The following is a 17,364-nucleotide window of genomic DNA, read 5'->3' on the forward strand; positions in this document are numbered from 1 at the left end:
GGGGGGCAGGGAGGGCTGGGAAATACAACCAATACTGGGAGTGGATTCAAAAGCATGTCCTGAGAGCAACAGCTGCAGGAACTGGGAGAGGTAACAATGGAAAGGAGGAGTCGAAGGGAGGAGTCATGGTGGGAGGGGGAGCAAGAAAGATCTTTACAAATAGCTATAGGGCTGCCCTGTGGACTAACGATGCCACTTGTTCCGTGTGGATCCAGAGGCCCAAGAGCCATGGCCAGAGTGGCAGGAAGACAGGCTGAGGCTCCAAACAAAGAAGAATTTTCTCCTGGGGCAGCTGCACAGAAATCAGCTGCTTAGTGAGGCTGCAAGCTCCCCCAACCCCAAGAGCATTCAAGCCGGGGAGCAGTCATGCCTCCTCAAGGGCCTTTTGCAGAATGGACTCAAGCCTTACATGAAGACTGGCTTGGAGGACCTTGGAAATCCCTTCCAGCTCTGAGTTTCTGTGACTCAACAGCACCCGAGCCCCTTCAGTGAGAAGTGTTAAATCAAGTGATTGCAACTATGGGGGCAAAAGGATTTCAGGGAGAAGAGAGCTCTGTGTGGGCTGGAGCAGGGGGAAGGCTTCCTGGGGGAGGGGAGGAAGGAACCCTTTCCCAGGTGTGGAGCATGTCCACGCAGTCGCACCGGCATCAGAAGCTCCGTCTGTGGGCTGAGCACTCTCCCATTGCGTACTGACCAGGCCGGGCACACTGACCCCTCACCAAGCAGCCAGAGAGTGGCTCAGAGCATGGGGTGGAGAGGGAAGGATGAGGGGGGTACAGGCAGGACACAACACTGAGGTGACGGTCTGTACACATCCCAGACGTGGGCCCTTGGACAAAGCTGGCCCCTCTTCGTACATGTCTCATCTCGCTACTTGATAAGCTCCTGGTTCTTTTTTGTGCCCCTCCACCCACCGTATAGCACTTGCACGGAATGCGCCTGAGAGATCCCAGCTGCCTGGGTGTGTGTGGGTGTGGGAAGACCAGGCACACCATTCTTGCTTCCTGGCTCCTACACAGCAGGTGAAGTGCACACACCTCAGCCCAGCCCAGCAGTCCAGTGGCGCATGGCACCGTGGTTTGGAGCCAGCCCTGTGTTCTGGGCCCCACTTTGACTAGTTATATAATCATGGGCAAATGAACTAGCCTCTCGGAGCCTCAGTTTCCTCATCTATGAAGGGACGACAATCATGGTATTTAATTCCCTTAGCACAGTGTCTGGTACATGAAAACCTTAATGTTGGTCCATGTTATTACTATTATAATGAACAAGAAGGAAGTGGGAGGGAGGAGAACCACACCTAGGAACCTAAAAAGTCCCAGATCAGAACGTGAGGGAAGAGGAGGGATGCAAATCCTCCCAAGCGATTGACTCAGCATCCATCCATTGAGTGCCTACTGTGGACAAGGGAGATGCCAAACCAAAATGGAGCTTAGTTATTATCTCAAGGGGAAGAAAAGACTTGCCCACAATTAATTTCAGCCCAAGGGAACACAAAAGGGCCATAAGTGACCTATCAAGTGTTCTACAAATCCAGGGGAGGAGGGAGAGCTCAGTCCCAAGGGAGGGTTTCAGGAAAGGCTTCAGGGAGGACGCCTTGAAGGATGGCTAGGACTGGAGCCAACAGAGATGAAGGCGAAAGGGGAGAGGTAATGGATGAGCAATAAAAATCCTCTACCCATCCCTTTCTTTCTGCCCCCACCCCATCCAGGCAAACCTCAGTCACATGTCACTTTTCTCCTTCTCAGGACTTGCATCTCCTCCTCCACTGAAGGAGGTCAAATGCAATCGGAAATCAAAAGCAGAAAATTAAACCTAGAAGGGGATCAGACATGCCTGGCCCNCTGAGGGTGGTAGACACTCAGGGACTTGACCTTGTGAAGGGGAAGTAGGACTCGGATAAGGAACATCTTGTGCTCTTCCTTAAGGGGCAAGGCAAAGCCATTGATGATGCTAGGAGTTAAGGGAGCCTTGTTAGGACCAAAGAGCCTGGTCCAAGCTCAATGGGCCAATCCTCCAAACCGTTTTTGGGCATGTGTGCCCCCACCCCACCTCTCACCTGCCCAGGATCTCCAGGAGCTCAGCAATCCCGTTGTGATGCTCTGTCTCATAGATGAACCTGATGGAAGAAAAAACATCTCTTGACAACCCCTGACACCCCTCCAGCATTCTGCAGTGCCCCCTATCTCCTCCCTTCTCCCACCCCACCTTAGTGGGTGGGGACTAGCTTTGCTCCCAAGCCTGGGCTCCTGGCCTCACCTGTAGAAGATGTGGTTGATCTGCCTACGGATGTAAGCCCGGAGTCCCAAAAACTTGCCATAGATGCGATGCAAGATGGTCTTGAGGAAGTCCCGCTCTCGAGGATCCTCGCTGTCAAACAGGTCCAAGAGNGGGGGGTTGTTCTGCAGGGAGGCGCTGTCTCAAATGAGGGGCTGTCCCAAGCGGGCAAATGGGTGGGGGATGGGGGAGAGTGGTGGGAGCCGAAAAAGCAGAGGAGTGACCTGGGATTGGGGCAGATCTGGAGGGAGGGGGTTACCCTAGGCCGGGGGTATCTGGAGAAAGGAAGGGAGGTATTAAGTGGGGGCACTCTATCCCGAGCAAGATGAGGGAGCTTTCCCAGCTGCAGCACAGGCTGGGGGTGCAACCAGCGGCGGGGGCGAAGGGCTGGCCCAGGGAGTCAATCCTACAGGGGCCGGACGGGAGGGTCAGTCTGGGGCTGTCCCGGGCCTGGCTCGGGCCCCTCCCAGAGGTCCGCGCAGGCCCCAAGGCGGAGGCGCGGGAAAATGGGCCACGCTCACCTTCTCCTTCTTCAGTTTATAGGGCATCTCGGCCCGTCCGGACCCAGCCCGGCTCCTGCGGCCCCGCTCCGGCTCCGGCTTTGCTCGGCCGCACTCGGCCCGCTCGGCGTCTCTTCGCCACCGCCTGCGCGCTGCGCCCGGGTCGAGGGGTGTCTGCGCCTCCAATTGGCCCGAACTCTTACAAACCTGCCTGACAACCAGGCGCCGCCTCTTCGGATTGGTCATTGGAACCAAGCTGCTTCCTTTTTTTCTCATTGGAAAGGAAGAGTACAAACCGCCAGGGTTCGGCTGCCAGAATTGGCTAAAGTGGGAGATCCCGCCCTAAAGTGGGTCGAGCTTAGCAAAGGAGGCGGGGGTAAGGGGAAGCCCAAGCTTAGCACCCAGTGCCGCACTCCCGCGTCCGTGGTGCGTCGGATTCGGCCATTCTTCGCAACCCGTTCCGTTCCAAAGTGGCTCTCACTCTTTACCCACTCTGCTACTCCGCCCAGTCTGCGCTGAAGGAAAGAAGCCCTAAAATGAAGGGTACCTTTTTTCATCAGGGTAATGTAGCACTAACTGCATACACGCAAAATTGGTGGATGGAGCTCCCAAGAGTCCTCGAGGGCATCAATTTCCAGACAGGGCTTTCAGGAGGATCACAGCGGAAGCCTGGCAGGCTAGGACTTGGGTGAGATGAGATGGGAATCCCGAGTTTGTCGCAACTTTGGAAAGAGGGTCCCCGTCCCTACTGCAAGTGTCCTGGGATTGGGGAACCAGCTAAATTTGAGCACTTGGGGACGCAGTGGAAAAGCTACCTCATTGTGGAATGTCTTGGGAAATACATCCCTTACTCCCCACCCTGCCCAAGCGATGTCCTAATGGATAAAATCAGTTCCTGCCCTCAAGGAGTTCCAGGCTGGTGAAGTCCACAGATGTGTATAAACAGATGATTAAGATACAGTGTGATGAATGACAAACCTAGAGGTGGCTGGAGGAATATGTTTCAGAAAGTCGACTCCAGTAGCAGATTGAGCCACATAAAGAAACTGGACAAGGCTCAAGAATAAGCCTGTGGTCCTTGCCCAGGAGAGCAATGTTACAAGACGGTGGCCATGGTCATGGAGAAGGAAGGACAGAATTGGGAAATGTGTAGAATCAACAGGATTTGGTGATTCATTGGATGTGGGGAGAATAATAAGGGAAAGGGAGGAGTTGAGGATGACTTCAGGAAGCCGACAGAGATGTAGGAGGAAAACTGGTGTCATAATGGCAAAAGAAATAAAAGAGAAGTGGTCAATAGTGTCAAACTCCAAAGAGATTGAGTCAGATAAAGATCAAATAGCATCACCTTGATTCTGCAGTTAAGAGGTGATCTGTGATCTTTGCAAGAAAGTTTCAGAGGAGTGGAAGGTTATAGTGGGTTGAACAGTGTGCAAGAGGTGTGGAAGTAAAGGCAATAAAGATGGGCTTCTGGCTATCTTACAGAAATAGCATTTGGATTTCAGTGACTAATGACGATTTCAAGGTAATGCAAAATGGACTGCATGTCAACCATTAATGATTTGCGGAGGGGAAAGCCTGGAAGGAGAGGACATTTATTAATGGATGGATATTTGTGTCTGTATGGGTGCTGACTGATACCAGGTGTATTTACATATTCCCAAGGCCTCAGGGAACACCCCAGTCCTGAGCCCTAGAGATTGCCTGCTACTGTGCAGGCATATCTTCTTTGGACCCACCCCACCATCCTCCCAGTCCTTGGTCCTTCTATGAGGCAGGGGACAGAGGCACATAATAGTTTAGAACTATCAAATGGGAACTGTCATCTATGTGGATTCGGGCACCTAGTACATTCTTGCATGCTGTTTTAAAAATGTGAAACTGGGCAATTTCAGGTATTGGACTAAAGGTACCTTTAGGAACTATAGTCAGGCATTTAAAAAAATATTTTCTTGTCTCTTGAGGGATAGAAATACCTTATAACTTGTAAACCTAATATTCAATTCTTATATTTTCAGGAATGGATAATGTACAAAGTGGAAGACTGCCTCAAGATGTTCAGCTGTAAAAGAAAGGAGCAAATTGGGCGGTAACTGGACGAGAATGCAAGGTCCAGAAAGAGTAGATTGCCACCAACCAATCCATTGATTCTAAGTGCAAATACATTATTAATAACTGGAAGTGTGGTCTACAAGTGTCCAAGTCTCTTGTACAGAACAGCAGAGGTGGAAACAAGGATGGAATCTAAGTAACAGTATAGGTGGGAAGCAAGCTGTTGGTTTGGTGCTCATGGCTGAACCCTTGAAACCCTCTCTTCTGCCTGCTCTGCTGCCCACCTCCCTCTAAGGTAGAAACAGGAAATGGATCTCTAGTTTGCTAGGATTCATTGGGGGGGGGAACAACTGGTTTTGGAGGGATGAAAAAGCAAAGCTGTTTTGTCTTTGCGTCATGTTTGGTGGGAGTAGAACAAACAGGACAAGAAACACTGGAACGTGGGTTTAGTGTAGGATGTGTTGGAACAGGTGTGGCAGCACCAAGCACTCCAGGGCTACATGAATCACATGTAGTAATTCAGCCAGCAGCCACTACATATCCATAAGGACGTCTGAGACAGTTTTATAATCCTGACACACCCTCCTGCAACTTTCCTCACAACCTCCAAACCTCAGTGACTAGTATTTCCACAGAGGAACGGACTCCTTGCTAGCACTCCACCTACAGCTCCTAGCACTGGGCCGAGTTGGTCTGTGGCACGCTGGCCGTGCATTGATCATTCAATAAACTGTTAAAGTACATGCTACAGAGCAAGGTAGTCGAGAGGACGTTACAACCCTAGCAGTCTCGGAAGGCAAATCCCTGGAAGCAAAACAGTTTCAAAGGGTGCGTGCGTCAACACTACGCAACCGCAGTAATTGTGTTACTGCCATCGAGGCACTAGACGGATCAACCCACAAGAGCTCTCTCTCTTTCTCAGAGCCTGCGCGCGGCACCCGGCGCCCCGCCCACTTTCCTCGCACCTCCCCAGGCGGAAGCGGAAGCGGAAGCGGCGTGTGCGCCGCCTTGCTCTCCGGCTCTTTGGCTCCGGAGCCTGCGCTGTTTCGCCTTCCTCTCTGGTCTCTTTTCTCATGGCGCTGGCAGTTTTACGGGTCCTGGAGCCCTTCCCGGCCGAGACGCCCCCGTTGGCGGTGCTGCTGCCTCCCGGGGGCCCGTGGCCTGCGGCGGGGCCGGGCCTGGTACTGGCCTTGCGGCCTGCAGGGGAGAGTCCCGCGGGGCCGGCGCTGCTCGTGGCGGCCCTGGAGGGGCCGGGCACGGGGACCGAAGAGCAAGGTCCCGGGCCCCCGCAGCTGCTGGTTAGCCGCGCACTGCTGCGGCTCCTGGCCCTGGGATCCGGAGCGTGGGTGCGGGCGCGGCCCGTGCGGCGACCCCCGGCGCTGGGCTGGGCCTTGCTTGGCACCTCGCCGGGGCCCGGGCTCGGACCGCGAGTCGGTCCGCTGCTGGTGAGGCGCGGAGAGGCCCTACCAGTGCCCGGACCGCGGGTGCTGGAGACGCGGCCGGCGTTGCAAGGGCTGCTGGGCTCAGGGACGCGGTTAGCTGTGACTGAGCTCCGTGGGCGGGCCAGACTGGGCCCAGACACTGGGGACTGCAGCCGGCTCCCGCCCCCGCCCGTGGTGTCCTTCTTCGCGGTTTCCGGTACAGTCCGGCGACTTCGGGGACTTGTAGGAGGGACTGGAGATTCACTGGGGGTGAGCCGGAGCTGTCTCCGCAGCCTCGGCCTCTTCCAGGGCGAATGGGTGTGGGTGAACCGGGCCGGAGAGTCATCCAAACCTTCCCAGCCACACTTGGCTACGGTGCAGGTCCTAGAACCTCGCTGGGACCTCTCAGAAAGGCTGGGGCCCAGCTCTGGGCAGCCGGGAGAGCCCCTCGCCGACGGACTGGCCCTCGTGCCTGCCACTCTGGCTTTTAATCTCGGCTGTGATCCCCTGGAAGTGGGAGAGCTCAGTATTCAGGTAGGATACAGGACAAGGCAGGAACGCTTCCTCCTCCTTATCCTTTATGTTATAGCTGAATTGGAAGACCAGAGCTGTAGAATTTAGGTCACTTATTCCTTAGGTCTTGGAACTTTCGCTTAATGTCTCAGCCTTATGTATTCATTCTCAGCAATCAAAATATAATCCTCCATAGTATGATGGTGCCTGGGAAGGGCTTTTGTCTATTCCAGTGAAATATGAGATGCATGGTCAAATTACCAAGAGTATATATTAATCCACTCAATCAAATCACTTGTTTATAGAATTGCTGCAGTGTATCCAGTATTGTGCTGGGTACTATGGAGGATGATACTTCAATGCATTTGTTCATGCTTATCATCGGCTTAAAATTCCTTCCTACTCTTATAGGCTTATCTGTTAAAATCCTACCATCCTTTTTCTTCAGAGCCCATGTTAAGATGCCACCACCTTCATAAAGCCTTCACATAATCTCACCATCAAAAATTTAGCATGACACCCTCCTATAGCGTCTTGTGCCTTTTTATGGCATTTATTTTATTCTGCCTTGTTATGTTTATGTAGCCTATCTAATCTCCAGTTTTATATTGTAAATTCCTCGAAGGGAAGGGCTTTTTATTATCTTTGGTGCCTGGCGTTTAATTTTAATATTAAATATATCCAAGAGAATTTTTTGGTTTCTGCCTTTAAAGAGCTTACTTCAAGAAGATAATTGCATTTGGGGGAACAAATATAGTCTAATGTTTAAATAAGCACCTAGATGTATGGTTTAGGCTTGCACTGCTCAGTATGGAAGCCACTTTGTGACTAAATTAATTAAAACTAACTACAGTTAAAAACTCAGTTTTTCGGTTGCTTTAGTCACATGTCACGTGCTCAATAGCCACATGTAGATATAGAACATTTCTATCACTGTAGAAAGCTCTATTAGATGATGCTGGCATAGCCAATTAGGGCTATGGGATGTCAAAAAGAAATAAGATATGCATGAATGGGAGTCAGGAGTGGATTTCCTTCTGAATGGAGGAAGACCTACCAGAGTACTCAGACTGGAGCTCATTTAGGTAACCAACCATTAGCTTCAGTGAGATTATATCCTTTTCCCACAGCCCGAATTCAGAGTGTCCCTACTAATGTCCACCTAATATCAGTCAGTGACTGCCTGGTGTCACTCAAAGGACTGTGGGTATTAACTGTCTTTGCCATTTTAGTGGCTCTGGGCCAACTTAAAGGTATCACAGAAGCGCTAGCTTTACTGAGGATCTTTTTGGAGTCAGAAAAGTTAAGAGTCAGAACTCTCTTCCCAGGGCTCATTAGGAGAGGTTTCTGTTTTCTAGGGAAGATGTAGTTCCTAGGCCCTCCTTCCCACAGGCCTTGTGGTTATGGGAATGAGAAGATGAAAGTAGAAATATTGGCTACTAAGACACTTTGGGAGAAGATTATAAGGTGGTGGTTATTTCTCTCATAGAGATACTTGGAAGGCTCCAGCGGCCCTGAAGACAAAGGAAGCTGCTCAGTGCTGCCTGGGCCTCCATTTGCCAAAGAGTTACACATCGAAATTGTGTCCTCTCCTCACTACAGCACTAACGGAAATTATGACCACGTTCTTTACCTACACTTTCAGACACCCAGGTTAGCTGGTTACCCCTTTTAGGAGGATAGCATCTCACCCTCGTTGCTCTCCTATCCCATCGTCTCTAGATCCAGGTGTCATGGAGCCTCTGATTCAAACAAATTAAAACAAAATTTTAGGCAATATTGTGTCTAGAAGCCTCTTGGTGTGTCAGGCAGACAATACAGAGAAATCTGGACCATAAGGTGAACCTGGACTTTCTAAATTGAGGAACCTCTTTGATTTGAGAGGGGCCCCATGAGAGCCAGAATCCTGCTTCACCCCATACTTGTCTCTGATTCCCTTTTTCTAGCCTCCCCGCCATTTCCCTCAGCTCATTCTAGGTCATATTCTTCTCTGGACAACTGCTTGGGATCTCTGGGTGGGCAGTAGGTCCCTAAGAAGTAGTTGGCATGTTGGGGGTGGGAATGGGAGGAACATGTCAGTCGCATGTTCTTGACTCCCGCTGTGAGGTGACCAGGGCCACCGCTGTGTTGCAGGGCAGTCCAGGAAGGGGACGTGCTGTGTGTGCCAACAGTTGGGCAAGTAGAGATCCTGGAAGGAAGCCCAGAGAAACTGCCCAGGTATGCAGCTGCCTCCGGCCTTACAGCTGGGGTTCTTAACCTGGGGGCAGGAGCTCCACAACCCCCTCCTCTCAGGGGGTATGGGATAATTTTGTGCATAAGAATATTTTGTTGTACATTTTTCTGGAGAGAAGATACATAATCTTCACATTTTCAAATAGGCACATGACTGAAAAAAGATTAAGAACCACTGCCTGCTAGCTTTGGGAGGGGCTTATCCTGAAATTGATGGGCATCCTAGGTAAAGTAAAGCATTAAAAATAACTTAGGGCCAGAAGTACAAATTGGTAGTTACAAAATAGTCATGGGGATGTAAAATACAGCATAGGGAATGTAGTCAATAATATGGAAATAATTACGTATAGTGCCAGGTGAATACGAGACTAGTCAGGGGCATCACTTCACAGATTCTATAAATGTCTAACCACTATGCTGTACACTTGAAAGTAATATAAAATAATAATTAAATGTCAACTGCAAATGAAAAAGTTTAAAGGGGAGGGGGAAGGTGAAGGGGAATAAGAAAGAGATCCAAATTTCCAGGAATAAAACAAGTCACGAGGATGTAATGTACAGCACAGGGAATCTAGTGAATAATATTGTGATAGCGTGGTACGGGGTCAAATGGTCGCTGGGCTTATGGTGATCACTTCTTTAGGTATATAAATATTGAGTAACTAGTATACACCTGAAACGAATATTGTATGTTAGCTATATTTTAATAAAAATCTTTAAAAAGATACATTAATAGCCTAGACCAAGAAGGGATTCCTTGCTTTCCATCCTTGACCACAGTGTTGTTTGGGCTGTCCCTCTCACACACTCATCATAAGGAGACCCACGGTCTAATTTCTGCCTTAAGTGATGGAATATGCACGTGCTGCTTTTTAATCCTATATCCCTAAGAGGGGGAAGAGAGAGACTGCTGCTGTCCTGAGGGGTCTCTTTCCTTATCCTCAACCAAGAATGAGAACTAGAGCATAACTGAGCCAAGAACCTCAAAATGAGGACAACTTTTCTCTTCCTATTGACTCTGACCACAGAGGTACCTTGTAAAATGGTGAGGCATGGAATTCAGAGACTACTTTGCCCTTATATTTACTGGAAGGAGAATACAACTGATGGACACACAAACCCAGCTTTCAGGGAGATCTCAGTAAGGTGGGAGGACCAGCTCGGGGGAACTTGGGCATAAGAGCCATCAGGACCAGCTTTTGGGCCTGGCCAGCCAGGGTCCTCTGCCCAGAGAGAGATGCCTTGTCTCAAGCACCTGATTCATTCCTTGCCGACGTTCAGAGCTGTTCTGGCTCAGCCTCCCGGTCTCAGCCCTGTGGCACCCAGGTGAAGGGCCTGGTAGTGCCCTGTGTAACCCATGGCACCTCTTTGAGCTTTCCCAGATCAAATCTATAATGTCTGTGAGCTAGTTTTCTGTAGGAAAAGTACAGAATGCCTACTTTTTGTACTTTCAAAGGAAAATAGGTACTAGGCCCTCCTGAGACAGATCTGTTCCTGGACGTCTGCTGTTCTAGGCCTGTAGACACATACTTCCTCCTCCTAAGCAGGTCCTGGAAAGCAGGGTTGGGGTGGGCAGTTGGAACCAAGGACAGATAAAGCTGAGTGCTTTAGCCCCCTCCCCTGGACTTGGTAAAGGAAGCTCGGCAAGGAGGCACCTGTGATCCCTGGAAAGGGATTCCAGTGTTGGTCGTGTAGCCTTTTCAGAGTCTACCCTATGTTCCACTTTCCTAACCAGGCCAACGGGAGCCACCTCCAGTCTCCCATCTGGCTCCTTGGGAACACAACCCAGTGTTCCCCAGCAGAGTCCAGATGGGTGCCAAAGGTCCTGCCCTTGTACTTGGTGAAGTGATCCAGCCGCCCTCCAAGGAAGAGAGGAGTCTGTCCCTAACCCTTCACAGTGCTGTTCTTGCATCCCAGTGCTGGCCATATGCACTCGGACTCAGGATGTTGGGCTTGATTGACATTCTAGGTTGTAGACCCACCCATTGTGTATTTATCATGATTAACAGTAAGACAGTTTTCCTTATGTTCTAGTTTTTAGTGCAGTCACTACCTGCCATAATAGTACAGGAATTTCATAATACTGATACGGCGTGCTTCTCCACAATGAGGCCCAGGTTGTAGTCTGGCTCTATCATTGCCTTGCTGCCTGAGGATTAAAGAGGGGAGCAGTTTATCATTTCTTTATCTGACAAATTGGGCTAGAAGCTGCTCTCTGAGTAGCAGTAGCAACAGGTTGAGTAGCCCTAACTCACCGTGACACTAGCCAGTGTCTGCACAGCCCTGTTTATGACTGGTGAGCTTTTGAAAAATACAGATGCCTGACCCCCCAGACCTATTGAAACAGAATCAGGGTGAGGCTGGGGTCTGTGCAGTCTTTTTATTTTTTCCAAAGGAGGGGAAAAAATTAAGATATAATTCACATAAAATTCATGCTTTTAGAGTGTACAGTTCAGTGGTTTTCAATATATTCACAAGCTTGTGCAACCAATACCACTATCTAATTCCAGAACATTTTCATCACCCCTCAAAGAGACTGCCCATTAGCAGTCACTCCCTATTCCCTCCTTCCCCCAGCCCCTAGCAACCACTAATCTGCAGAATGGAATCATACAATATGTGACGAGATAGTTAACAGATAACTCTGATGTGCAGCCCAAACAGAGAATCATTAATCATGAGATGTCATTAAGGAATCAGCCTGCAATAATATTCTGTGGATTATTGAATAAGAGCCCAGGGATCCTTTCCTCTGAAGTTTTGGGGGGCCTTGGTGGGTATGTATTTGAGGGAGAGATTGTATTCCGAAGCCAGTAAAAATGGCCGGACGACCATTGCTTAGTGCAACAGTGGCTTCTTCCATTGGAGTGGGTGGGTAGGCCATTTGCCTGGAGACATCCCCCCGCCAACCCCCCAAAGGCTCTCTGATGGTTGTCATAAGGGATGTAGAGGACAGGCATAGCTCCTGCCCTCAAAATGTATATGATCCAGTCAGGGAGATAAGAAAGACCATCTGATTTCCTTTCCCACTACTTCCAGCCCCCCAACCGCCAACCATATCTGGAGCATTTATTTGTGCTGCTGCTGAGTTTGTCCCTGTAGGGGACCTCTGTGGTTTGGACAGCCCCCTTGTCCTTGGGGAGGGGGTATGTTGGTCTGGATCTGGGATTCACTGGGCCTCTTTATTGCAGGTGGCGGGAGATGTTCTTTAAAGTGAAGAAAACAGTAGGGGAAGCTCCGGATGGGCCAACCAGCGCCTACTTGGCTGACACTACTCACACCTCCTTGTACTTGGTGAGGCCCCGGGGGTAGGAGTAGTCCTGAGGAAGGGGGCAGAAACAACTTTTAGAAACTGAAGGCTCCTCCCACCTTTTGCAGGTGGGTTCTACCCTGAGCCCTGTTCCAAGGGTCCCTTCAAGAGAACCCACTCTCTGGAGCAGCTTATCTCCTCCGGGCCTGGAGGACTTGGTGACTGAGCTGTGTACTGCCCTGAAGCCTCGCCTGCAGCCAGGGTGAGGGCAGCTGCAGCCTCAGGGAGTGAGAAAGCCTGCTCCCAACATCCTTAGAGGGACAGCAGGGCAGACAATAGTTCTTAATCCCCTGGCCAGAGTGCTGTTGGGTGCACTCCCTCAGACCAGTATCCAAGGCCACCAGCCCATGTCCTTTGTGTAAGCAGATTCCTAGACTCCTTTCCTGGGATAATATCCATCCTCCACGACTGGCTGTGAAGGAAGAATCTCCACCAGGGACAGCTGTCTCTGAGACTACCTTTCCTCTTGAGGAGCCCATTAGCCATCCTGGCCTTCACTAGCCTGACCCTGAAAGACACAGTACCCGCTACCACTGGCCCAAGTGTAGACAGACCCCTCCCTAATTCTCAATACAGTCCAGACCATACACAATAGTCAAGGCTTTATTGAAGGCACAGTGATAACACAGGGGAATTAGTCTTGGCAGCTGAATATGCTCCATGCCCCTGCCAGAGCACCATAGGTGGTGTGGGAAATACGGCCTCACCATATGGAGACAGCCCTGGGTGGAGGGGGTACCCCAAGGAGTGAGAGACACGGTGTCTGTGCTCAAGAACCAAGGGCCCCTCTGTTACTGGGGACTCTAAAGTTTGGGCAGAATGGAGGAGACAAGTGTCTGTTCTCTGGTTGCAGGGGCACCCTGCTGACTGGAACTAGCAGTGTCCTTCTACGGGGCCCCCCAGGCAGTGGGAAGACCACAGCAGTTGCTGCTGCCTGCGGCCGCCTTGGGCTCCACTTACTGAAGGTGAGGGTACCTGGAGCGTAAAACTGCAACTGCTTCCCCTCCGCAGCCCAGATTCTCCCTCTCCCCTCTCCCCTCTCCCCTCTCCCCTCTGGCTACTAGCCTGGCCCTAATACCTCAGCCCAGTAGGCCAGTAGGTCAACCATATTCCCATGATGCTCAGCTACTAAAAGATGCTTTCAAGGAGGGGGTTTCAAAGTTTTGGTGGACAGTCCAGGGAATGAGGTTAGGGCAAAGAGGAGGTAGAACTTGGCCAGCATTCCCTTCTTCCTCCATCCCTGCCCTTTAAAAAGAGATGGCCTGCATCTTCTTCTGACTCCTCCTCCCCCCATTCTCCTGCCCCAGTCACGCCTGCCCCTTGCTCACAGGCCCATTGGGACCCCCTCCCCAGGTGCCCTGCTCCAGCCTCTGTGCAGACAGCAGTGGGGCTGTGGAGACAAAACTGCAGGCCGCCTTCTCCCGGGCCCGGCTCTGCCGGCCTGTGGTTCTGTTGCTGACCGCTCTAGACCTTCTGGGTCGGGACCGTGATGGACTAGGTGAAGACGCCCGTGTGGTGGCCACGCTGCGTCACCTTCTCCTCGATGAGGACCCCCTCACCAGGTATTGTACACAGCTGGGCCTGTAAATGGGTGGGGCCCAGCCCTCCTCCCTGTCTTCAGCCTCTCATCCCCCAGTCCTCATTCCCTCGATGGCTTCTCCAATGTCTACTGACAGCTTGGCTGCCCTCCAGACAGCCCTGAGGAGCTTATGGTATCAGAGGGAGAAGGACATGGTCCCTAGTATTTCTTGGGGAACACTAGGTTGAAGAATAAACACAGCCTCTGCCCTCAGCGAGTTCCCTGTGTGTGAGAGGAGACACAGGTCCCCCTCTCAAGGTATTCCTGTGGAACCCCATCCAGGAGCTCTCGGGGTGCTCACCTCCCTGTCCCATCTCACACCCACCACCTCTCTGCCCTCCTGCACCGGCCTCAGGAGAAGGCAGTGCTCAGGGGCTGCCAGTCATGTTCTTGCCCTCAGTGCCCACTTCCTGTCTGCAGCTGCCCTCCACTGATGGTTGTGGCAACCACAAGCCGGGCCCAGGACCTGCCTGCTGATGTGCAGACAGCGTTTCCTCACGAGCTGGAGGTGCCTGTGCTGTCAGAGGGGCAGCGGCTCAGCATTTTGCGGGCCCTCACTGCCCACCTCCCCCTGGGCCAAGAGGTGAACCTGGCACAGCTGGCACGGCGGTGTGCAGTGAGTACCGAGGCAGGGTATGGGCCTCCCATATTCTTTGTCATGGGAACTCAGTCCTGCGGCCCTGCAAGTGAGGGTAGAAAACCCCGAGGCATCGACATTGGGCCTCTGCTCCGGCTGGGCCACCAGCCTCCCAAGGGTTCCCTGCCTACTGTGCCCTGCTCATGTCTCCTTTCCTGTCATTCCCTAGGGCTTTGTAGTAGGGGATCTCTATGCCCTTTTGACCCACAGTAGCCGGGCAGCCTGCACCAGGATCAAGAACTCTGGGTAAGGAAATTGGGCACAGGAGGGGAAAGGCAGCAGGAGAAAATATGGGTGGGTGGGGGCTGGTGAGGAAGGGAGGAGGGAACAGGACCCCGATGGGGAGGAGGCCTCGTGTCAGGTCCTCCAGACACCTCCCTGGGTTTCTCCTTACAGTTTGGCTGGCAGCTTGAGTGAGGAGGATGAGGGGGAGCTGTGTGCTGCTGGCTTTCCTCTCCTGGCTGAGGACTTTGGGCAGGCTCTGGAGCAGCTGCAGACAGCTCACTCCCAGGCCATTGGAGCCCCCAAGGTAGAGACTCCAGGTGCTTGGCGATGGATGCGGCGCTCTACTCACCTCCTACGTATCCCCAACTATGCACTTTCCATCTCCTAGATCCCCTCAGTGTCCTGGCATGATGTAGGTGGGCTGCAGGAGGTGAAGAAGGAGATTCTGGACACTATCCAGCTCCCTCTGGAGCACCCTGAGCTGCTGAGCCTGGGCCTCAGGCGCTCGGGCCTTCTGCTCCATGGGCCTCCTGGCACTGGCAAGACCCTCCTGGCCAAGGCAGTAGCCACTGAGTGCAACCTCACCTTCCTCAGGTGGCGAGGGGGCCTGGAAGGGATGGTGGATGGATTGGGAGCTGCAGCAGGCTGGAGAGCAGGAGGGGTTGGCCGAGAGGTCAGTTGTGTGTTTATGCATCTAAAGAGTCTCGCCCTCTCACATCTTCTTCCTCCAGCGTGAAGGGGCCTGAGCTCATCAACATGTATGTGGGCCAAAGTGAGGAGAATGTACGGGAAGGTGAGTGAGGGGGGAGGGGCCGGGCTTCCATTTCTTCCCAAACCCTGATGGCCCCTGTGCTTCCCCCGACCCTCCAGCCGCTCATGGTCATTCCTCGTCTTCCTTGCCACAAGTCTGGTTCCTGCCGTGGGACCTAGTACCCGGAGTGCTAGTGATGAATTGTCAAACCTGGGTTTTCTTCCCCCATCTTCTGACTTCAAACCCCCCTGAGCTTCCCCCTCTGCGGGCCCTGTCTCTCCTCAGTATTTGCCAGGGCCAGGGCTGCGGCTCCGTGCATTATTTTCTTTGATGAACTGGACTCCTTGGCCCCAAGCCGGGGGCGAAGTGGAGACTCTGGAGGTGTGATGGACAGGTGGGGGTCTGAACCAGAATGGAGTCTGGGGTCCAGGATGGAGGGATGTGAGGCAGGTTGCAGCAGTCTTCAGAGCCCCAAGAGCTCCTGCTCGTCCTGGTTCTGAAATAGTTTGTTTAACGGAAGCCAACGGGGGCTGTCGCGCTGGGTGTGGGACACTGAGAATGGGGGACTGCATAGAAGGGTACACAGGGCACAACTGAGCAGGAGGACCTGTGGAGAAGGGCTGCAAGGAAGGGCACGACAGGCAGGGGAGAGGCTGCGGATGGGCCAAGGACTCCCTTGCCTTCACTCCTCCATTGCAGGGTGGTGTCTCAGCTCCTGGCTGAGCTGGATGGGCTTCATAGCACTCAGGATGTATTTGTGATCGGAGCCACTAACAGACCGGACCTCCTGGACCCTGCCCTTCTGCGACCTGGCAGGTGTGCACCTCTCCTCCACCAGGCCCATGTGGGCCTGTCCCTTGACCCCATCCTGTGCTTTCTTCATTCACCCTCATGCCGGGCTCCCTGACACTTATGCCTACCTATCTCCTTAAAGATTTGACAAGCTGGTGTTTGTGGGAGCGAGCGAGGACCGTGCCTCCCAGCTCCGTGTTCTGAGCGCCATCACACGCAAGTATGAGGGAAACTCCCAGAAGGCTTGGGTCTTGGGCTGGTCAGCGGATACGTGCAATGTGCAGAATGTACTGGTCAGGGATGCCTTTTGAGGGAGGAGGGGATGCCAAGTAAAGCTGTTTGTTTCCTGTATCCCCACAACAGATTCAAGTTAGAACCCTCTGTGAGCCTGGTGAATGTGCTGGATCACTGCCCTCCCCAGCTGACGGGTGCGGACCTCTACTCCCTCTGCTCTGATGCCATGACAGCTGCCCTCAAACGCAGGGTTCGGGACCTGGAGGAAGGTGAGCCACTTGCCAACCCCAGAGGTCAACCAAAAAGCTAGTGGGAAGACCAGGCCCAGGTCTGGATTTCAGTGGAGGGGCTCTTGATGTTTAGGGGACTCTGGACAAGACCCCTCCCCTGGGGCTCCCCCTCCTTGGGCATAAACCATAGCCTGTGTTCCCCATCTGGGCTAGGGACCCTGGCCTCAACTTCTTCTTCTTGTTGTCACCCCCCCACCCCCCTCCCCCCCCCGCACAGGGCTGGAGCCCGGGAGCTCAGCACTGCTGCTCACCATGGAGGACCTGCTGCAGGCCGCCGCCCGCCTGCAGCCCTCAGTCAGCGAGCAGGAACTGCTCCGGTACAAGCGCATCCAGCGCAAGTTCGCTGCCTGCTAGGAGCCTCCTGCAGTCTGGGATCCCGCTCCCCCACAGTGGCTAAAGGTACCACAGTATCCCCACAGAGACCTGAGAGAGCAAAAGGCTCTTTCTCAGCCTGCCACAGACCCACCTGAAGGCTGCTTCCTACCTCCAGGAGATCCCCTGGGTACCAAGTAGTCTGTGGCTGAAAATAAAGTGTATGCTGCCCCCTGCCG

The 17,364-nt window shown here is 52.6% G+C and overlaps 2 protein-coding genes across 2 annotated transcripts in view; one reads left to right on the forward strand and one right to left on the reverse strand.

The window, feature by feature from the left end:
• The window catches only part of PPP2R5D (protein phosphatase 2 regulatory subunit B'delta), a 16,790-nt gene extending 13,767 nt beyond the window's left edge, over positions 1-3,023 (reverse strand). Inside the window, exons 1-4 of the mRNA XM_019642654.1 lie at positions 2,799-3,023; positions 2,260-2,402; positions 2,060-2,119; positions 1,846-1,953 (exon numbers count right to left, since the gene is read on the reverse strand). Coding sequence (XP_019498199.1) covers positions 1,846-1,953; positions 2,060-2,119; positions 2,260-2,402; positions 2,799-3,023 — 536 coding nt within the window. The remainder of the gene's footprint in view (positions 1-1,845; positions 1,954-2,059; positions 2,120-2,259; positions 2,403-2,798) is intronic.
• A 2,791-nt stretch (positions 3,024-5,814) lies between these two features.
• Positions 5,815-17,361, forward strand: PEX6 (peroxisomal biogenesis factor 6). The gene is made up of 17 exons (XM_019642662.1): positions 5,815-6,784; positions 8,253-8,416; positions 8,897-8,980; positions 12,187-12,289; positions 12,374-12,507; positions 13,159-13,270; positions 13,659-13,867; positions 14,305-14,500; positions 14,691-14,767; positions 14,918-15,050; positions 15,135-15,340; positions 15,478-15,539; positions 15,783-15,891; positions 16,197-16,313; positions 16,432-16,509; positions 16,653-16,792; positions 17,031-17,361. The coding sequence occupies exons 1-17, from the start codon at positions 5,903-5,905 to the stop codon at positions 17,165-17,167; spliced, it is 2,943 nt and encodes a 980-aa protein (XP_019498207.1). The 5' UTR covers positions 5,815-5,902; the 3' UTR covers positions 17,168-17,361.
• Positions 17,362-17,364: the final 3 nt, after the last annotated feature.

This window comes from Hipposideros armiger, unplaced genomic scaffold (genome assembly GCF_001890085.2).
Source record: "Hipposideros armiger isolate ML-2016 unplaced genomic scaffold, ASM189008v1 scaffold_72, whole genome shotgun sequence".
In the NCBI taxonomy this organism is placed as follows: Eukaryota; Metazoa; Chordata; class Mammalia; order Chiroptera; family Hipposideridae; genus Hipposideros; species Hipposideros armiger.